Raw genomic sequence first — 17,374 nt, forward strand, 5'->3', positions numbered from 1 at the left:
AAAGGCGCTCAAATATTTTATCTTGCCCATTCACTCTCTGAATGGCACACATACACAATCCATGTCTCAATTGTCTCAAGGCTTAAAACTCCTTCTTTACCCAGTCTCATCCCCTTCATTTACACTGATTGAAGTGGATTTAGCAAGTGGGATGAATAATGGGTCACAACTTTCACCTGGATTCAGCTGGTCAGTCTATGTCATGGAAAGAGCAGGTGTTCATAATGTTTTGTACACTGAGTGTAATTACAATTTAAAAGGCCAAACTGATCTTAGATCAGCACTCCTACCCTGAGATGATTTCTGAATATGGGCCCAGAAGTTTGCTACATTGCAAATACGAGTCTATTTCCATACAAGGATACATTTGGCAATTGCATTTTTTATTTTACACATCAACAACATGATACACAACTACTGTACCTATAAAAAATATATTATCTTTACAATTTGAAGGCAATAAAATAACCAATTCTAGGAGATATCTGTAAATACAATCTTTATTGTTTATTTTAAAAATCTTTATTGAAGAAAAAAAAGTTTGAAAAACACAACTGGTCAAAAAAGAAAAGAAAAAGGAAACCAATTTCCCCTCTGCTACATTAGACCTCCCTAAACACACCAAAACACACAGACATAATTTGAAAAAATAGCAACTTTTACAAAAAATACAAAGGATTGGTCATACACATGTTCTTCTCCTTTGTGATTCAGGTAGCACGGCCACAGTACTCCTTGGCAAAGCTACATCACAACCTGGCTGCATAGTAGCCTAACGTTGTCTTGGCAATGGCAGTGACGCTGCCTTCATCACACGAACAGTGTTTGGTCTCTATAGCTTCATCCCAAATGGCACCCTATTCCCTATATATTCCAGTACTTTTGACCAGGGCCCATAGGAAATAGGGTGCTATTTAGGACGAACCCCATATGGCAGTTCAGAGAAATACTTCGGACAGAGGAGAACAGAGAGGCAGATCATCAACACAGCTAGCTTAGAGAGCTGGGGGGGTTTCCAGCTTTGTTGGTCTCATATAGAACACTGTACGGAAGACTTGTAAGGAAGAGGTTGAAAAGGAAACAGTAGTCTACTGTGTAACGGGAGAGACTAACTTCAGGTGTTTGGAATGCTGGGTGATCATTGGTAACTCGACATTAGTAAGTACTAGTAAGATAGCAACTTAAAGTAAGCCATATTGTACCAAGGGGATGATATATCCTTAGTTTAAAAGCTGTACCACCAGGGGGCACTCAATAACCAGACAGATAAAATGCCAACCCAGTACTGACAAAACCTTACACAGGTCCAAACTGGAGAGAACTAGAGACGGAGAAACACAAAGAAAATAAAGTGAAAAGATTGCAGGTTTACAGAGGGAGTTGTCAATAAATGGTATTAATTAATGGTGAGAATAATTGATTCTCATACACATTGGGAAGGAGGGGAACTCCATTGGGTACAAGAGTAGCACTCTTCACCAGACTCCGTCTAAATCAACCATATATCCCTGACCACTTTCATCTGATCAAGCCATGAACTGTCCCTCCACCTGGAAGATGCATGCACTCAAAGACTTGGCCTGGGTCAAATATAAAGTCGCACACACTAAACATCAGTGACCTTGGAGAGATAATAGATACACAATAGCCTTCAGGGAAGGTGAACATCCACATTATGATTGACCTTTTCATTATCATCCCTGCATTATGAAGTCGTTGCATTATGAAGTCATTGCATTATGATGTCATTGTATTGTGATGTCATTACATTATAAAGTCATTCTTTAAACTGTCTTTGTATTACGATGTCATTCATTGCATTACGATGTTCATTCATTCGGGTGCCAATGTATTACAAAGTCTGTGACTTTGTAGGAAGTCAGCCAACAAATTAGCTTGATCGAAATCTGGAATGGAAGTCAGGATCACCAAGAAAACGGACGGGATAAAAATAAATGCATCAGAAGAAAAAAAAAGATGATGATAAAGATATGGTAATTTTCTCAGCCCAATATCCTCTGGAAGACTTGCCTGGTTGCCCAGAATCCTTGCTCCGGCCAAACGCTATGCCACGCCCACGGATGTTAGTTTCTTCTCCTCAATGAGTCTGGATCTGAGCACCCTTCACCGAATGCAAACACATTCGACGCCATCTGATTGGTCCAGAAACCGATGGGTTGGGCCAGAGCCAGAACACACGTGAGTAAAGCGGCGCCCATGGGCTCTGATTGGTTAGAGACGATCCAATCGCTGATGACTTTGTTTTGTACAATGCCCCTTGTGCCCTTCGTCACCACAAATGACTTCAACGGTGGCAGGCTCAGACTAAAGTGTGCAGCGAACTACAGAATAATTTAGTGTGAGTCATCAGGCTACTGGAAGACGGGACAGTAGAAAGACAACAGAGAACAAGTGTCTGCTTCAGAATTGGAAGAGTTCAGAAACACTAGAGACTGTTTCAAAGAGTTGTGTCGGGGTGTTTTAGGTTAGACAGCGACAGCCCAGACAAACTGCCGCCTGCTACAAAATCCCTAATGCTCCTGACACACCGGTCCTTACCTGTCCACACTGACATACTACTACTGTAGGCTAGTCTCCTCCAGCTTGTGGGATTTTTAAAGGCACAACATGGTGTTGAAATATCCACAGAAAGACAACATGACATTCCACTACCTCAGCCCTTCATTCAGGGCCGGTCCTGGCGTTTTCGGGGCCACCCCTTTCCCCACTGACACATACTCTACAGGGATATGGGGCTCCGTCAGTGCTGGCTCAGGCCAGGGCTGGAGTGTGTGTGTGTGTGTTTGTCTATTTGTGTGTGTACGGGGTCAAATCCACACAGAAGGCTTGCCCACCCCTGACTTGCTGCTACTGCTGTTGCTGCTGCTCCCATTCCCTTCTCCACTGCTGCCCCCCTTGCCATGTTTGAATCGGTGCTTGCGTTCCTTGTGAGGCTGCGGCTGAGGCTGGGCCTGGGCCTGGGCCTGGGTGATGTTGCTTCGGGGCTTGTCATCATGGTTGTCCCCCAGGTGTTCCTCTGCCCTGTGCTGCTGGCTGTAGGCCTGGATGGCTGCCTCTAGCTGGTCATGGGCATGCAGGATCATGTCCTTGTTGAGGGCCACGCGGGCCTCCCCTCCCGTGGGGAAATTGTCCTCGTTGCTCCCAAACTGCTGCTGCTCCTCCTGGGCGATGTTGGCCCGGTTCTGCTTGCACGCCATCTTGGCGTTGCTCAAGTCCGTGTAGGGGATCTGCTCCGGCTTCACCACGATGTTGTAGCCCGGCGGAGCCGACGGGGCGTTCCACGAGAACGGGTACCCCACGTAGTCAGCACCCCCGTCCCCCACCACCCCTCCCCCCGTGCCCGGCTCCGGGACTGGCACCCCCACGGAGACCCCCACGCTGGGTCCCAGCAGCCCCAGCTGGTACTCGTCCTCCTGGGGCGGGCAGCGGCGACGGCGGAGGATATCACAGATGGTCCCGATGCCCAGGTGCAGCATCTCCCACACGTTGAGGGTGAGGCAGAGCACAGTGACGCCGTACATGATGCGCAGGAAGATGGTCTTCTCCGTGGGCCGCGACACGAAGCAGTCCACGCTGTGGGGGCAGGGCTTGAAGGAGCACACGAACACGGGAATGACGCGGAAGCCGTACAGCAGGTACTGGCCCGCCAGGAAGCCCGCCTCCAGTGCCGTGCGAGTCACCAGCTGCAACACGTAAATACGCATCAGCCCATCACCCTGGATACGCCGCCGCCCGTCATGGCGTACCTTGGGCTTGGGCCGCGGGGCCAGCGGGTCGACCCGGCGAGGGGGCTCGGGCTCAGGCACCTCGTAGATCATAGGGTCATCCTCTTGGTCCTGGTCCTGGTCCTCCTCTATACCCCGGTGCTGCTGCGCCCCGAAGCAGATCTTCCTGGGCCTCCGATGGGTGTAGCCCCCTCTCCCTGTCTCAGTGGCCATCCCTCCCCCGCCCTTGTCCAGCCGGGCGATCTTGTTGACGGCGTAGCCCATGTACATGAGAGATGGCATGGCCACCAGGATGATCTGGAAGACCCAGAAGCGGACGTGCGACAGCGGCGCGAAGGCGTCGTAGCAGACGTTCTCGCAGCCCGGCTGGCCCGAGTTGCAGACGAACTTGCTCTGCTCGTCGTAGTAGATGGACTCTCCTCCGACGGCGGTGAGGACGATGCGGAAGACGACAAGCACGGTGAGCCACAGCTTCCCCACGAAGGTGGAGTGGTTGTGGATCTCCTCCAGCAGCCGCGTGAGGAAGCTCCAGCTCATTATGTCACTGGACAGTGGGGCAGACAGGGTCCCGCACTCACCTGCTCACAGACTCTACACACACACAGAGAGAGAGAAAGAGAGCAAGATGAAGAGGGAGTGATGAAGAGAGAGAGAGAGAGAGAGAGAGAGAGAGAGAGAGAGAGAGAGAGAGAGGAGAGGGAGAGAGAGAGAGAAGAATAGGGAGTGATGAAGACAGAGGGATGAGAGATAGGGAGAGAGAGGGAGAGAGAGAAAGAGAGAATTAGTCAAATATGAAAGGAGATTATACATAACGTACTGTCTACCAGCAATTTCTTATCATGAAAGCGGATGAGTGAGAGGATTTTGACAGGGAATGTAGAGATAGTACAGTTAGAAGCTTTGCTTCTTCAAGTTCAACAGAAGGAGTCACAGATCAATTACGGAGAGGAGAGGAGACAGATAGAAAAGCCTAAATCCAAACAAGTGTTCTCTCTGAAATTGAGACAGACTGCAATCTCCACATGCATTAGATCCATTCTACTCTCTGGTATACCCCAAATGAATAAAAGTTCCAACCCAACAACACAGTTTCAGCACAGTGAAATAAATGGGGGTATTTTGAGGGGCTGTAGGATATCAAACCAAACAATAGGATATCAAACCTAAGAAAAAGATGCTCAAATGTAGCAGAGAGGAGCCAAAATAATCCCAATAGGAACTGAGCTATCACAGAGCACATTTTACACAAGCACACACTCTCTCTCTCTCCGGGAATAAATCCTCTTGCTCCTCTCTGTGAGGTGCAGATTGTGTTGACTTAAAACCTCTAACGAGTCACAAACCCGGATCCGGGATCCCCCCCATCAAAAAAGCTGACTAGCATAGCCTAGCCTAAAGCCACAGGGATATCATATAATAAAATGTTCATGAAATCACAAGTCCAAGACACCAAATGAAAGATACACATCTTGTGAATCCAGCCATCATTTCTGGTTTTTATTATGTTTTATAGGGAAGACACAATATGTATTTCTATTAGCTAACCACCATAGCAAAAGACACAACTTTTTTTTCTCCACCATTTTTTTCCTGCATAGGTAGCTATCACAAATTCGACCAAATAAAGATATAAATAGTCACTAACCAAGAAACAACTTCATCAGATGACAGTCTGATAACATATGTATTGTATAGCATATGTTTTGTTAGAAAAATTTGCATATTTCAGGTATAAATCATAGCTTTACATTGCAGCCACCATCACAACTCTCACCAAAGCAACTAGAATAACTACAGAGAGCAACGTGAATTACCTAAATACTCATCATAAAACATTTATGAAAAATACACAGCGTACAGCAAATGAAAGACAAAGATCTCGTGAATCCAGCCAATATTTCAGATTCTTTAAGTGTTTTACAGCGAAAACACAATTTAGCATTATATTAGCTTACTACAATAGCCAACCACACAGCAGCATTGATTCATGCACGTTAGCGATAGCGAATAAACCAGTAAAAGATATTACATTTTCACTAACCTTCTCAAAACTTCATCAGATGACAGTCCTATACCATCATATTACACAATACATATATTGTTTGTTCGAAAATTTGCATATTTAGCGGCACAAATCGTGGTTATACAATGAGAATAGTAGCCAAGCTGCCAACAAAATGTCGGGAGAAATCTTGGTAGAGGCACCTGGTCTAATCAATAACTAATCATAAACTTGACTAAAAAATACAGGTTGGGCAGCAAATGAAAGATACATTAGTTCTTAATGCAACCGCTGTGTTAGATTTTTAAAATTAACGTTACTACGACATACAGCGTGCGTTAAAGCGAGACCGCACTGAAATTAATGGTGGAATATGAGTTTTACATTTTTCAACAGAACAACGAATTAACAGTGGTGGGCCGTCAGGGCCAGCAAGGCCTTCTCTGCTGGCCTAAACATCATCAGAATATATATTTTTTTTAAATATATTTTCCCACAAATATGTATTAAATTATTCCCCAGAGTAAGAATTATACTCTTAATTTCATAGCTTTCCTCTTGGTTGCACTGCTTCCAGCCCCAGGTTGAGATTTGGAGGGCTGGCCTTTATGTTAGATCTTTTATCCAATCATATTCAGCCATCATGTGTTGCCAGGGGTCTAAAATCTGCCCTCAGGCCTTCAGAATCAACAGTGCGGGCGCTTGTAGCTTAAAGTGAATGGAAATGAAAATTTAGTGTCAACCAATCAGCTTTAGAGTTGGCTATTGTACGCCTGCTGGCTGGCTCCAGTGTTACACAGGAGCCAGCTAGCAGGCGTAGTGCGTGCACGTCTTTTGATTGGATTACCAATATTGAGAAGCAGGTCCTATGGGCATAAACAAATTAATTTGCGTATGACTAAGCTGTTTTTTCAACCCACAATGGCGGAAGGAGGAGAAGATATCGATTTGGTCGAGGATATAATTATAACGCCATTCTCAAGACAAACTTTTCAAGAAAAGTTAGACATTGTAAGGAGAGGTCGCCCGACACCGATGCTACAAAGCCTGTCACAGGCGGGAAAGGGGTTCGTTCGCCACTTTCAAAGTTCCAACTATGAGCGCTGTCAATGGCTCACATGCTCCGAGAAGCACTGCAAACTGTACTGCTGGGAATGCCTATTATTTGCAAGTGATCGATTTGGTGTTTGGAGCCACACTGGCTTTGCAAACTTGAGTTGTCTAACCAAGGCAGCAACGAGACACCAAAGTATGGCTGGGCACTTACAAGCAATGGTGCTTTTGAAAACTTTTGGGGACACCCGAGTGGATCTACAGCTCAATGAACAATCGCGCAGGGCAACGGAGCTGCACAATGAAAAGGTGAAGAAAAATAGGGAAATATTGAAAAGACTCATTGATGGTGTCATGTTTTTGGGTAAACAAGAACTTTCTTTTAGGGGACACGATGAAAGTGCTGACTCCACAAACAAAGGGAACTACGTGGAGCTTCTTTCTTTTCTTTCTGAAAGCAACACAGATTTACAATACCACCTGTCCACTAACAAAGTGTTCATTGGGACGTCCGGCAAAATACAAAATGACCTAATTTATGCTATTGCTGAAGTGATGGGAGAAGAGATCAAATGGAGATTAAAAAAGCTCCCTTTGTTGCTGTTATGGTGGACGAGACAACAGATGTGGGGAAATGCAGCACAGCTCTCACTCGTCCTGCGTTATGTGACGGACACAGGAGTCAAGGAGCGATTTATCCGATTTGAAGATGTGACAAGCGGCAAGCGAGCTGATGACATTGCCGCTATTATTTTCCGTTTCTTGGAGGAAAATGAATGTAGTCTGGATAAAGTTGTGGCACAGTGTTTTGATGGCGCAGCAGTCATGGCATCTGGACTCAATGGGGTGCAGGCTAAAGTTAAGGAGAGGGCACCGATGGCCTTATTCATTCACTGCTATGCACATAGACTAAATGTAGTACTGACTCAAAGAGCCTCAAAGCTTAAAGAATGCAAGGTCTTCTTTGCCCACCTCAATGGCCTTGCAGCATTTTTGTCACGATCCCCTAAGCGCAAGCAACTGCTGGATGACATCTGCAAGCGTCGTCTTCCTAAGGTTGCACCAACGAGGTGGCAATATACATCTAGATTGGTCAATGCAGTCTTTGAAAAGAGAGTTGCCCTAAAGGAGCTGTTTAACCACTTACTGGAACATCATGATGACCATGACGGGGATACTGTGCTTATGGCTGATGGATTTAATGCATGTTTGGATGATGTTGAGTTTTGTTTTTTGCTTGAAACATTCAATGCGATTTTTAATTATTCGGATGTGCTTTTTTGGAATTCTACAGAAACAAACGTTGGATGTACAATTCTGCCTGACAAGGGTGAACGAGTTTTGTGACACAATTGAGCGAGAGAGGTGCAGGTTCAGTCAAATGTACGATGACACAGCGCGCATCTCAAGTTCACCCAACGCACGCAGAGGCCCAGCACAAGGAGACCCTCGCACATACTATCAACAACTCCACAGCAATATTCTGGACAACATTCTTTGCCAGATACGAAACAGGTTTCAAGACCACGAAAAATGAATGTTTCTCTCCCTCCTGGACCCCCGGCACTTTCAGACCTACCGGAAAAAAATCCCGCAAACAGCCTTCTCCAGCTTAACAGAGTCACGGAACACTGTTCGACCTATCCAAGCTAAAAACAGAACTGACTGTAATGTATGCTATGACTGATTTTGAAGGGAAAAGTCCCTCTGATCTCCTTGATTTCCTTAAGCAGAAAAATCTGAATGAGGACATGGGGCAACTTTACACATTGGCATGTGTGACAGTGACTATCCCTGTTTCCACGGCTTCTGTCGAGCGGTCATTCTCGGCCTTAAAGCGAATCAAACGTATTCCAGAAATGCTACTGGACAGACTCGGCTTTCAGCATTAGCCTCCATGTCGATAGAAAAGGACTTATTGGTGGAACTAAAACGCACAGACTACAACAGAGTCATTGAAGTCTTCTTGAGGAAAGAAAGGAGGAAGGATTTTGTGTTCAAATAATCAGTCTTTGGTGAGTAATAACATGCATACAATGCATGTTATTTTTTATTAAATGTGTATGTATGTTTCGCATTTTATTTCGTTAATATGAAATACCCTATATGTTAACAAAATAAAATGGCAAATAGCCTATGTTGCAAATTATTTGTTTTCTTTCTTTTGTTTTCACTGAATAGTTATGTGTCTTTATCATCACGGTGAAACTGCTTTGGGTGCGACAATGCGCTGTTTAGTGAACACACTGTATTTATTTTTTGGGGGACTTAAAGGTCAAAGTTTGTGGACCAGAAATGGATAGAAGAAGAATATTAATATAACTTTGTTGCACTCGACTATGTTCTTGCCTATTAGTTGAACTGTACTGTATTGTACTCTTCCCCTGCAATTCTCTGAATAAAATGTCAATTTCAAGGTGACGCAACGCCTGGTTATACTGCGTTTCTGTAATAAGAGGTGGATTAATTCGGGTGGGACTGTGTAGGACCTCACTGAAGGCCCAGGCCCCAGGCCTACAGCACGCTACTGCGAATTAACATCATAAATAGTTCTTACTTTTTGATGAGCTTCCATCAGAATCTTGTGCAAGTGGTCCTTTGTCCAGAATCATCGTTGCTCGGTTGTAGATTGATGTCTTCAACTTAGGAATTAGCGGCAAACATTAGCTATGTGGCCCAGACGTGCCCAACTCTTCATAACGCAGCACAAAGAAATATTCGAAAATCGCAATATATTGATATAAACTGATATAACTCGGTTTAAAATAACTACATTCTGATGTCTTTAACACCTATATCGAATAAAATCAGAGCCGGATATATCTAAGGCCTATAACGAGAGCTTTTCAGAATGCCATCCTGAGGTCTGTCTTGCGCCATGACGAACGTTGAAAAGAGTGCGCCCCACGTTCCAAGACCCTTTATATGGCCTCAGATCTGCCTAGCAACACCATTCCAATTCTCACTGCTTACTGACATATAGGGGAAATCGTATGCAGTGCATGTCGACTCATAGATTACATGCAAATTAATAAACTGATCCTGGAACAGAGTGCCCGATTTCAGATTTCTCACTTCCTGACAGGAAGTTAGCTGCAACTTGAGTTCTGTTTTACTCACAGATATAATTCAAATGGTTTTAGAAACTAGAGAGTGTTTTCTATCCAATAGTAATAATAATATGCATATTGTACGAGCAAGTATTGAGTATGAGGCAGTTTAATTTGGGAACTAATTTTTACAAAGTGAAAACAGCGCCCCCATATTGACAAGAAGTTTTAACGGTGATGTTCTGGTGTGTAAATAGCATTGTGTAGTGTGGTGTGGTGTTGTGTGTAGTGCTACATTAAAATGGATGAGAGATGAAGCCTGTCTATGTAAGATAGCCGTGGGCTCCAGGCAGCCAGTCCAACTGCACCAGTTAAACCAGCAGGCGGCCTGGCCAAAACAAGTGGAGCACGGAGTCACACCGTAGACCCGCATTAGCTAAGGCACTGGAGCAGAACCCTAACCCTCCTGCCTGCGTCCAGGGGAGTGTGAGGGTGGTGAGGGAACAGGTGTCCAGAGCCAGGTTGCATTCTGCACAGAGTGACACCTTCCTGCTAAGTAGCTCCAACGGTGCGTGGCTCATTGTGAGTCGAACTGAAAGGTAAACCCAACCATGAAATAAAAGCTTGGGCTGAGGTTTAAAAAGGAGCTCCACAGCGCCTGCCTCCCCCCTCACTGGAAGGTTGGGAGCCCAGATAGAGGGAGGCCAAGCATGGTCTGCTGAATGCTGGAGGGAGTGGAGGCTTGGCTGTTGGCTGTTAGTAGACATACTGTAGGGTGTGTCACAAATGGCCCCCTACTGCCTACATACTACTTTTCACCAGGGCCCATAGGCACACAACCCTTGTGCTGGAGCTCCTCAGACCCCTGGTTAGTGTCTCCAATAGCGTGAGGTGAGAGGAGGTGAGAGGAGAGGAGAGGAGAGGAGAGGAGAGGAGAGGAGAGGAAAGGGAGTGAGAGTTAGAGATGGGAATGTTTGAAGCTGCCTTCCTGGACTCACTATAAAATATGTGCAGTATTGATAACTGTGACCATAAAAGGCCTGCCTGGGATAGAGGTACTGTACATGTCAGGAAGGCTGTGCATACTGCTGTTTTAGAGTGTTTTTGTTTGTGTGTTCGCGTGTGTGTGTGCGCGAGGGTGTACGTTCCCACAAGTGTGTTTACTAGATCTGCTGCACATAAACAGGAGTGTTTTTAACACCTGTCTCACATTACAGTAGTACAGCAAGACTGCAAGTATATAAACTCAGCAAAAAACGTCCTCACTGTCAACTGCGTTAATTTTCAGCAAACTTAACGTGTAAATATTTGTATGAACATAACAAGATTCAACAACCGAGACATAAACTGAACAAGTTCTACAGACATGTGACTAACAGAAATGGAATAATGTATCCCTGAACAAATGGGGGGACAAAATCAAAAGTAACAGTCAGTATCTGGTGTGGCCACCAGCTGCATTAAGTAATACAGTGCATCTCCTCCTCATGGACTGCACTAGCTTTGCCAGTTCTTGCTGTGAGATGTTACCCCACTCTTCCACCAAGGCACCTGCAAGTTCCCGGACATTTCTGGGGGAAATGGCCCTTGCCCTCACCCTCCGATCCAACAGGTCCCAGACGTGCTCAGTGGGATTGAGATCCAGGTTCTTCGCTGGCCATGGAAGAACACTGACATTCCTGTCTTGCAGGAAATCACGCACAGAACGAGCAGTATGGCTGGTGGCATTGCCATGCTGTAGGGTTATGTCAGGATGAGCCTGCAGGAAGGGTACCACATGAGGGAGGAGGACGTCTTCCCTGTAACGCACAGCGTTGAGATTGCCTGCAATGACAACAAGCTCAGTCCGATGATGCTGTGACACACCGCCCCAGACCATGACGGACCCTCCACCTCGATCCCGCTCCAGAGTACAGGCCTCGGTGTAACGCTCATTCCTTCGACGATAAACGCAAATCCGACCATCATCCTTGGTGAGACAGAACCGCGACTCGTCAGTGAAGAGCACTTTTTGCCGGTCCTGTCTGGTCCAGCGACGGTGGGTTTGTGCGTTGTTGCCGGTGATGTCTGGTGAGGACCTGCCTTACAACAGGCCTACAAGCCCTCAGTCCAGCCTCTCTCAGCCTATTGTGGACAGGATGACCACTAATGGAGGGATTGTGCGATCCTGGTGTAACCCGGGCAGTTGTTGTTGCCATCCTGTACCTGTCCCGCAGGTGTGATGTTCGGATGTACCGATCCTGTGCAGGTGTTGTTACACATGGTCTGCCACTGCAAGGATGATCAGCTGTCCGTCCTGTCTACCTGTAGCGCTGTCTTAGGAGTCTCACAGTACAGACATTGCAATTTATTGCCCTGGTCACATCTGCAGTCCTCATGCCTCCTTGCAGCATGTCTAAGGCATGTTCACGCAGATGAGCAGGGACCCTGGGTATCTTTCTTTTGGTGTTTTTCAGAGTCAGTAGAAAGGCCTCTTTAGTGTCCTAAGTTTGCATAACTGTGACCTTAGTGTCTTAACGACCGTTCCACAGGTGTATGTTCATTAAATGTTTATGGTTCATTGAACAAGCATGGAAAACAGTGTTTAAACCCTTTTACAATGAAGATCTGTGGAATTATCATTGAAAGACAGGGTCCTGAAAGACATGGTCCGTTTCTTTTTTTGCTGAGTTTATATACAGTTGAAGTCGGAAGTTTACATTCCCTTAGATTGGAGTCATTCAAATTTGTTTTTCAACCACTCCACATGTTTCTTTTTAACAAACTATAGTTTTGGCAAGTCGGTTAGGACATCTACTTTTGCATGACTCAAGTAATTTTTCCAACAATTGTTTACAGACAGATTATATCACTTAATCACAATTCCAGTGGGTCAGAAGTTTACATACACTAAGTTGACTGTGGCTTTCAAACAGCTTGGAAAATTCAAGAAAATGATGTCATGGCTTTAGAAGCTTCTGATAGGCTAATTGACATCATTTGAGTCAATTGGAGGTGCACCTGTGGATTTATTTCAAGGCCTACATTCAAACTCAGTGCCTCTTTGCTTGACATCATGGGAAAATCAAAAGAAATCACCTCCACAAGTCTGGTTCATCCTTGGGAGCAATTTCCAAATGCCTGAAGGTACCACGTTCATCTGTACAAACAATAGTACGCAAGTATACACAACATGGGACCACGCAGCCGTCATACCGCTCAGGAAGCAGACGCGTTCTGTCTCCTAGAGATTAACGTACTTTGGTGCGAAAAGTGCAAATCAATCCCTGAACAGCAAAGGACCTTGTGAAGATGCTGGAGGAAAAAGGTACAAAATTGTCTATATCCACAGTGAAATGGGTCCTATAGCGATAACCTGAAAGGCCGTTCAGCAAGGAAGAAGCCACCGCTCCAAAACCGCCATAAAAAAGCCAGACTACGGTTTGCAACTGCATATGAGGACAAAGATCGTACTTTTTGGAGAAATTTACTCTGGTCTGATGAAACAAATCAGAACTGTTTGGCCATAATGACCATCAATATGTTTGGAGGAAAAAGAGGGATGCTTGCAAACCGAAGAACACCATCCCAACCGAGAAGAATGGGGGTGGCAGCATCATGTTGTAGGGGTGCTTTGCTGCAGGAGGGACTGGTGCACTTCACAAAATAGATGGCATGATGATGATGGAAACTATGTGGAAATATTGAAGCAACATCTCAAGACATCAGTGAGGAAGTTAAAGCTTGATTGCAAATGGGTCTTCCAAATGGACAATGACCCCAAGCATACTTCAAAAATTGTGGCAAAATGGCTTAAGGACAACAAAGTCAAGGTATTGGAGTGGCCATCACAAAGCCCTGACCTAAATCGTATCGAAAATGTGTGGGCAGAACTGAAAAAGCGTGTGCGAGCAAGCAGGCCTACAAACCTGACTCAGTTACACGAGCTCTGTCAGGAGGAATGGGACAAAATTCATCCAAACTATTGTGGGAAGTTTGTGGAAGGTTACCTGAAACGTTTGACCCAAGTTCAACAATTTAAAGGCAATGCTACCAAATACTAATTGTGTGTATGTAAACTTCTGACCCACTGGGAATGTGATGAAAAAAATGTAAGGTGAAATAAATCATTCTCTCTACTATTATTCTGACATTTCACATTCTTAAAATAAAGTGGTGATCCTAACTGACCTAAGACAAGGAATTTTTACTAGGATTAAGTAATGGGGTCTCCCACTCCTCTTTCTACTCTGGTTAGAGAGGTTGTTCTATTCTGTTTCCCCGAACAAGAATAGACTGACGAGTTTCATAGAAGTCTTTGTTTCTGGCCATTTTGAGCCTGTAATCAAACCCACAAATGCTGATGCTCCAGATACTCAACTAGTCTAAAGAAGGCCAGTTTAATTGCTTCCTTAATCAGATCAACAGTTTTCAGCTGTGCTAACATAATTGCAAAATGGTTTTCTAATGATCAATTAGCCTTTTAAAATGATAAACTTGGATTAGCTAACAACATGCCGTTGGAACACAGGAGTATGGTTGCTGATAATGGGCCTCTGTATGCCTATGTAGACATCCCATTAAAAATCAGCCATTTCCAGCTACAATAGTCATTTACAACATTAAGAATGTCTACACTGTATTTCTGAACAATTTGCTATTTTTTTTTTGAATGGACAAAAAAAAGTGCTTTTCTTTCAAAAACAAGGATATTTCTAAGTGACCCCAAACTTTTGAACGGTAGTATATATATATATACAAATAATATATTTCCAAAACAGAAAATTGAGTACTGCACCAATGCTAACACTGACAATTGAGTACTGCACCAATGCTAACACTGACATGTATGAATAAGTATCATGAGGACATATTGAGAGTGAGGAGCTGAGCTGACATTAACACATAGAGCCATTAGGCAGTTTGTCCTTCAACCGTCTGGACTCTTGTCTGGCTCTGGCCTTTCCTCTCCTGCATGACAAAATTATACACACCGTCTTTAAAGAACCCTCACTGTAATCCCTCTGCTATCTGTTATCACTAGACACACTTGGACACATACCGTACAATCACCCAGTCCAAGGCTAATAAACGGCACTAAGTGACTTGTAACTTACAGTACAGTGTGACACAGACGGGGATCTTTTCATCTGAGGAAGACGTCACTGAGGATCCGTCAGATGTCAGTATACGTGTTTGAATAAAGCCTGAGCGTTAGAAGATAAATATGTCTGTTTTTCTGCGTGCTCCTGTTATCCATAAACAAGTTCTTTTTGGAAGTTTCTGCCGTGTAAGCCCAATCAAGTTTTCTGTTTCTTGAATGTGCATTGTGTTTCTCTTATCTGTCAGCGCTAGCCGTGACAGAGGGGCATCGAGTGACACCGGTCATTGAGTCATCACCGCGTGAAAGGAAGATCTGGGTAACAGACCCCTGGATGTTAACATGCTGTTTCTCTGGAATGGGAAGGTGTGAGGGTGTGTGTGTGTGTGTGTGTGTGTGTGTTATATCTGTGTGCCATGTGTGTGTACAGTAGGTGTGTGTTTGTGCATGTGGAGGACGAAAGTGAAAGCGAACAAAGTGTGTGTGTGTGCGTTCACACGTGCAACTATGTGTGAGCTAGAGGTGGAATACGTTTATGTGTGACTATGAAAAAGTAACAGAAAGTGATTGTGAACAGAGAAAAGGCACCATGTTAGATGGCCAGAGTGTCCTCTGCCTTGCAGTCAGGATTAGCCTCTTTCTGCACTCAAAGGCCTGGAGCTCCATGGAAAGATCTAGCAGCCCGGGGCCGTCATACCACCACCTGCCCATGCGAGAGCCTCCAACATGGGCATATGGCTCCAGCTGCCTCCCCCTACCATCCTACCACCCCCCCACATCCTGTCCTTCCCTTTCTCAATTATTCTATGTCTATCACTTTCTGTGTTACTAGAATGAGCCAGCCTGCCAACCTCAACACATGCTTGTACAAGCGTGCACGCAGCCATACCCGTCACGATTCACAACCATACTCGTCACGATTCACAACCATACCGTCACGATTCACAACCATACCCGTCACGATTCACAACCACACCCGTCACGATTCACAACCATACCCGTCACGATTCACAACCATACACACATAGAAACAGCTGTCTGCCCCTCAACATACTCACCCAGATACACATGTGCACAGCTTCAGTTGAAAATGACAAACTCACAGCGTCCTCGAGTAGTTCGTGTTTACATTTACAGTTCTGATGTTTACAGGCGAGCCTGAGAGAAACTGCAAGGCAGAAATTCCACTCTGTTAAATACTTGCATTCTGACCAAAGAGCTTGGAGCTTGCATATACTAATTCAGAGACGTAGAGTAGTAATTCAGAGATATAATAGATTGTCCATCCTAATACACAGCAGATTCTGGACCATCTGTGTATGTAGTCTCCCAACAGACAGAGCAGAGCAGTGGAGTGTGTCCTGGTGAGCACCGAGGGGCCAGCTGTGACTCAATGCAACCTCAGCAGCCAGAGATACACTGGTCCTCCAGGGGAGGTTGGGGCTGGATGTAGAGACAGGACAAGGGAGCTTGGGGCTGGATGTAGAGACAGGACAAGGGAGCTTGGGGCTGGATGTAGAGACAGGACAAGGGAGCATGGGGCTGGAGGGTAGGGGCAGGACAGGGGAGCTTGGGGCTGGAGGGTAGGGTCAGGACAAGGGAGCTTGAGGCTGGATGTAGAGACAGGACAAGGGAGCTTGGGGCTGGATGTAGAGACAGGACAAGGGAGCATGGGGCTGGAGGGTAGGGGCAGGACAGGGGAGCTTGGGGCTGGAGGGTAGGGTCAGGACAAGGGAGCTTGAGGCTGGATGTAGAGACAGGACAAGGGAGCTTGGGGCTGGAGGGTAGGGGCAGGACAAGGGAGCTTGGGGCTGGATGTAGAGACAGGACAAGGGAGCTTGGGGCTGGATGTAGAGACAGGACAAGGGAGCTTGGGGCTGGATGTAGAGACAGGACAAGGGAGCTTGGGGCTGGATGTAGAGACAGGACAAGGGAGCTTGGGGCTGGATGTAGAGACAGGACAAGGGAGCTTGGGGCTGGATGTAGAGGCAGGACAAGGGAGCTTGGGTCTGGATGTAGAGGCAGGACAAGGGAGCTTGGGGCTGGAGGGTAGGGTCAGGACAGGGGAGCATGGGGCTGGAGGGTAGGGGCAGGACAGGGGAGCATGGGGCTGGAGGGTAGGGTCAGGACAGGGGAGCATGGGGCTGGAGGGTAGGGTCAGGACAGGGGAGCATGGGGCTGGAGGGTAGGGTCAGGACAGGGGAGCTTGGGGCTGGATGTAGAGGCAGGACAAGGGAGCTTGGGTCTAGAGGGTAGGGTCAGGACAGGGGAGCATGGGGCTGGAGGGTAGGGTCAGGACAGGGGAGCATGGGGCTGGAGGGTAGGGGCAGGACAGGGGAGCATGGGGCTGGTGGGTAGGGGCAGGACAGGGGAGCATGGGGCTGGGGGGTAGGAGCAGGACAGAGGAGCATGGGGCTGGAGAAGGGGTCAGGATAGGGGAACA

General features: G+C 46.0%; 1 protein-coding gene across 2 annotated transcripts in view; it reads right to left on the bottom strand.

The window, feature by feature from the left end:
* Positions 1 to 482: 482 nt before the first annotated feature.
* LOC129833007 (gap junction gamma-1 protein-like) overlaps positions 483 to 17,374 on the bottom strand; it is a 66,585-nt gene continuing 49,693 nt past the window's right edge. For both annotated transcript variants that reach the window (XM_055897219.1, XM_055897218.1), the window contains exon 2: positions 483 to 4,337. In XM_055897219.1, the coding sequence (XP_055753194.1) occupies positions 2,829 to 4,283 (1,455 nt within the window). In that variant the 5' untranslated portion in view covers positions 4,284 to 4,337 and the 3' untranslated portion in view covers positions 483 to 2,828. The remainder of the gene's footprint in view (positions 4,338 to 17,374) is intronic.

This window comes from Salvelinus fontinalis, chromosome 34 (genome assembly GCF_029448725.1).
Source record: "Salvelinus fontinalis isolate EN_2023a chromosome 34, ASM2944872v1, whole genome shotgun sequence".
NCBI classification, from domain to species: domain Eukaryota; kingdom Metazoa; phylum Chordata; class Actinopteri; order Salmoniformes; family Salmonidae; genus Salvelinus; species Salvelinus fontinalis.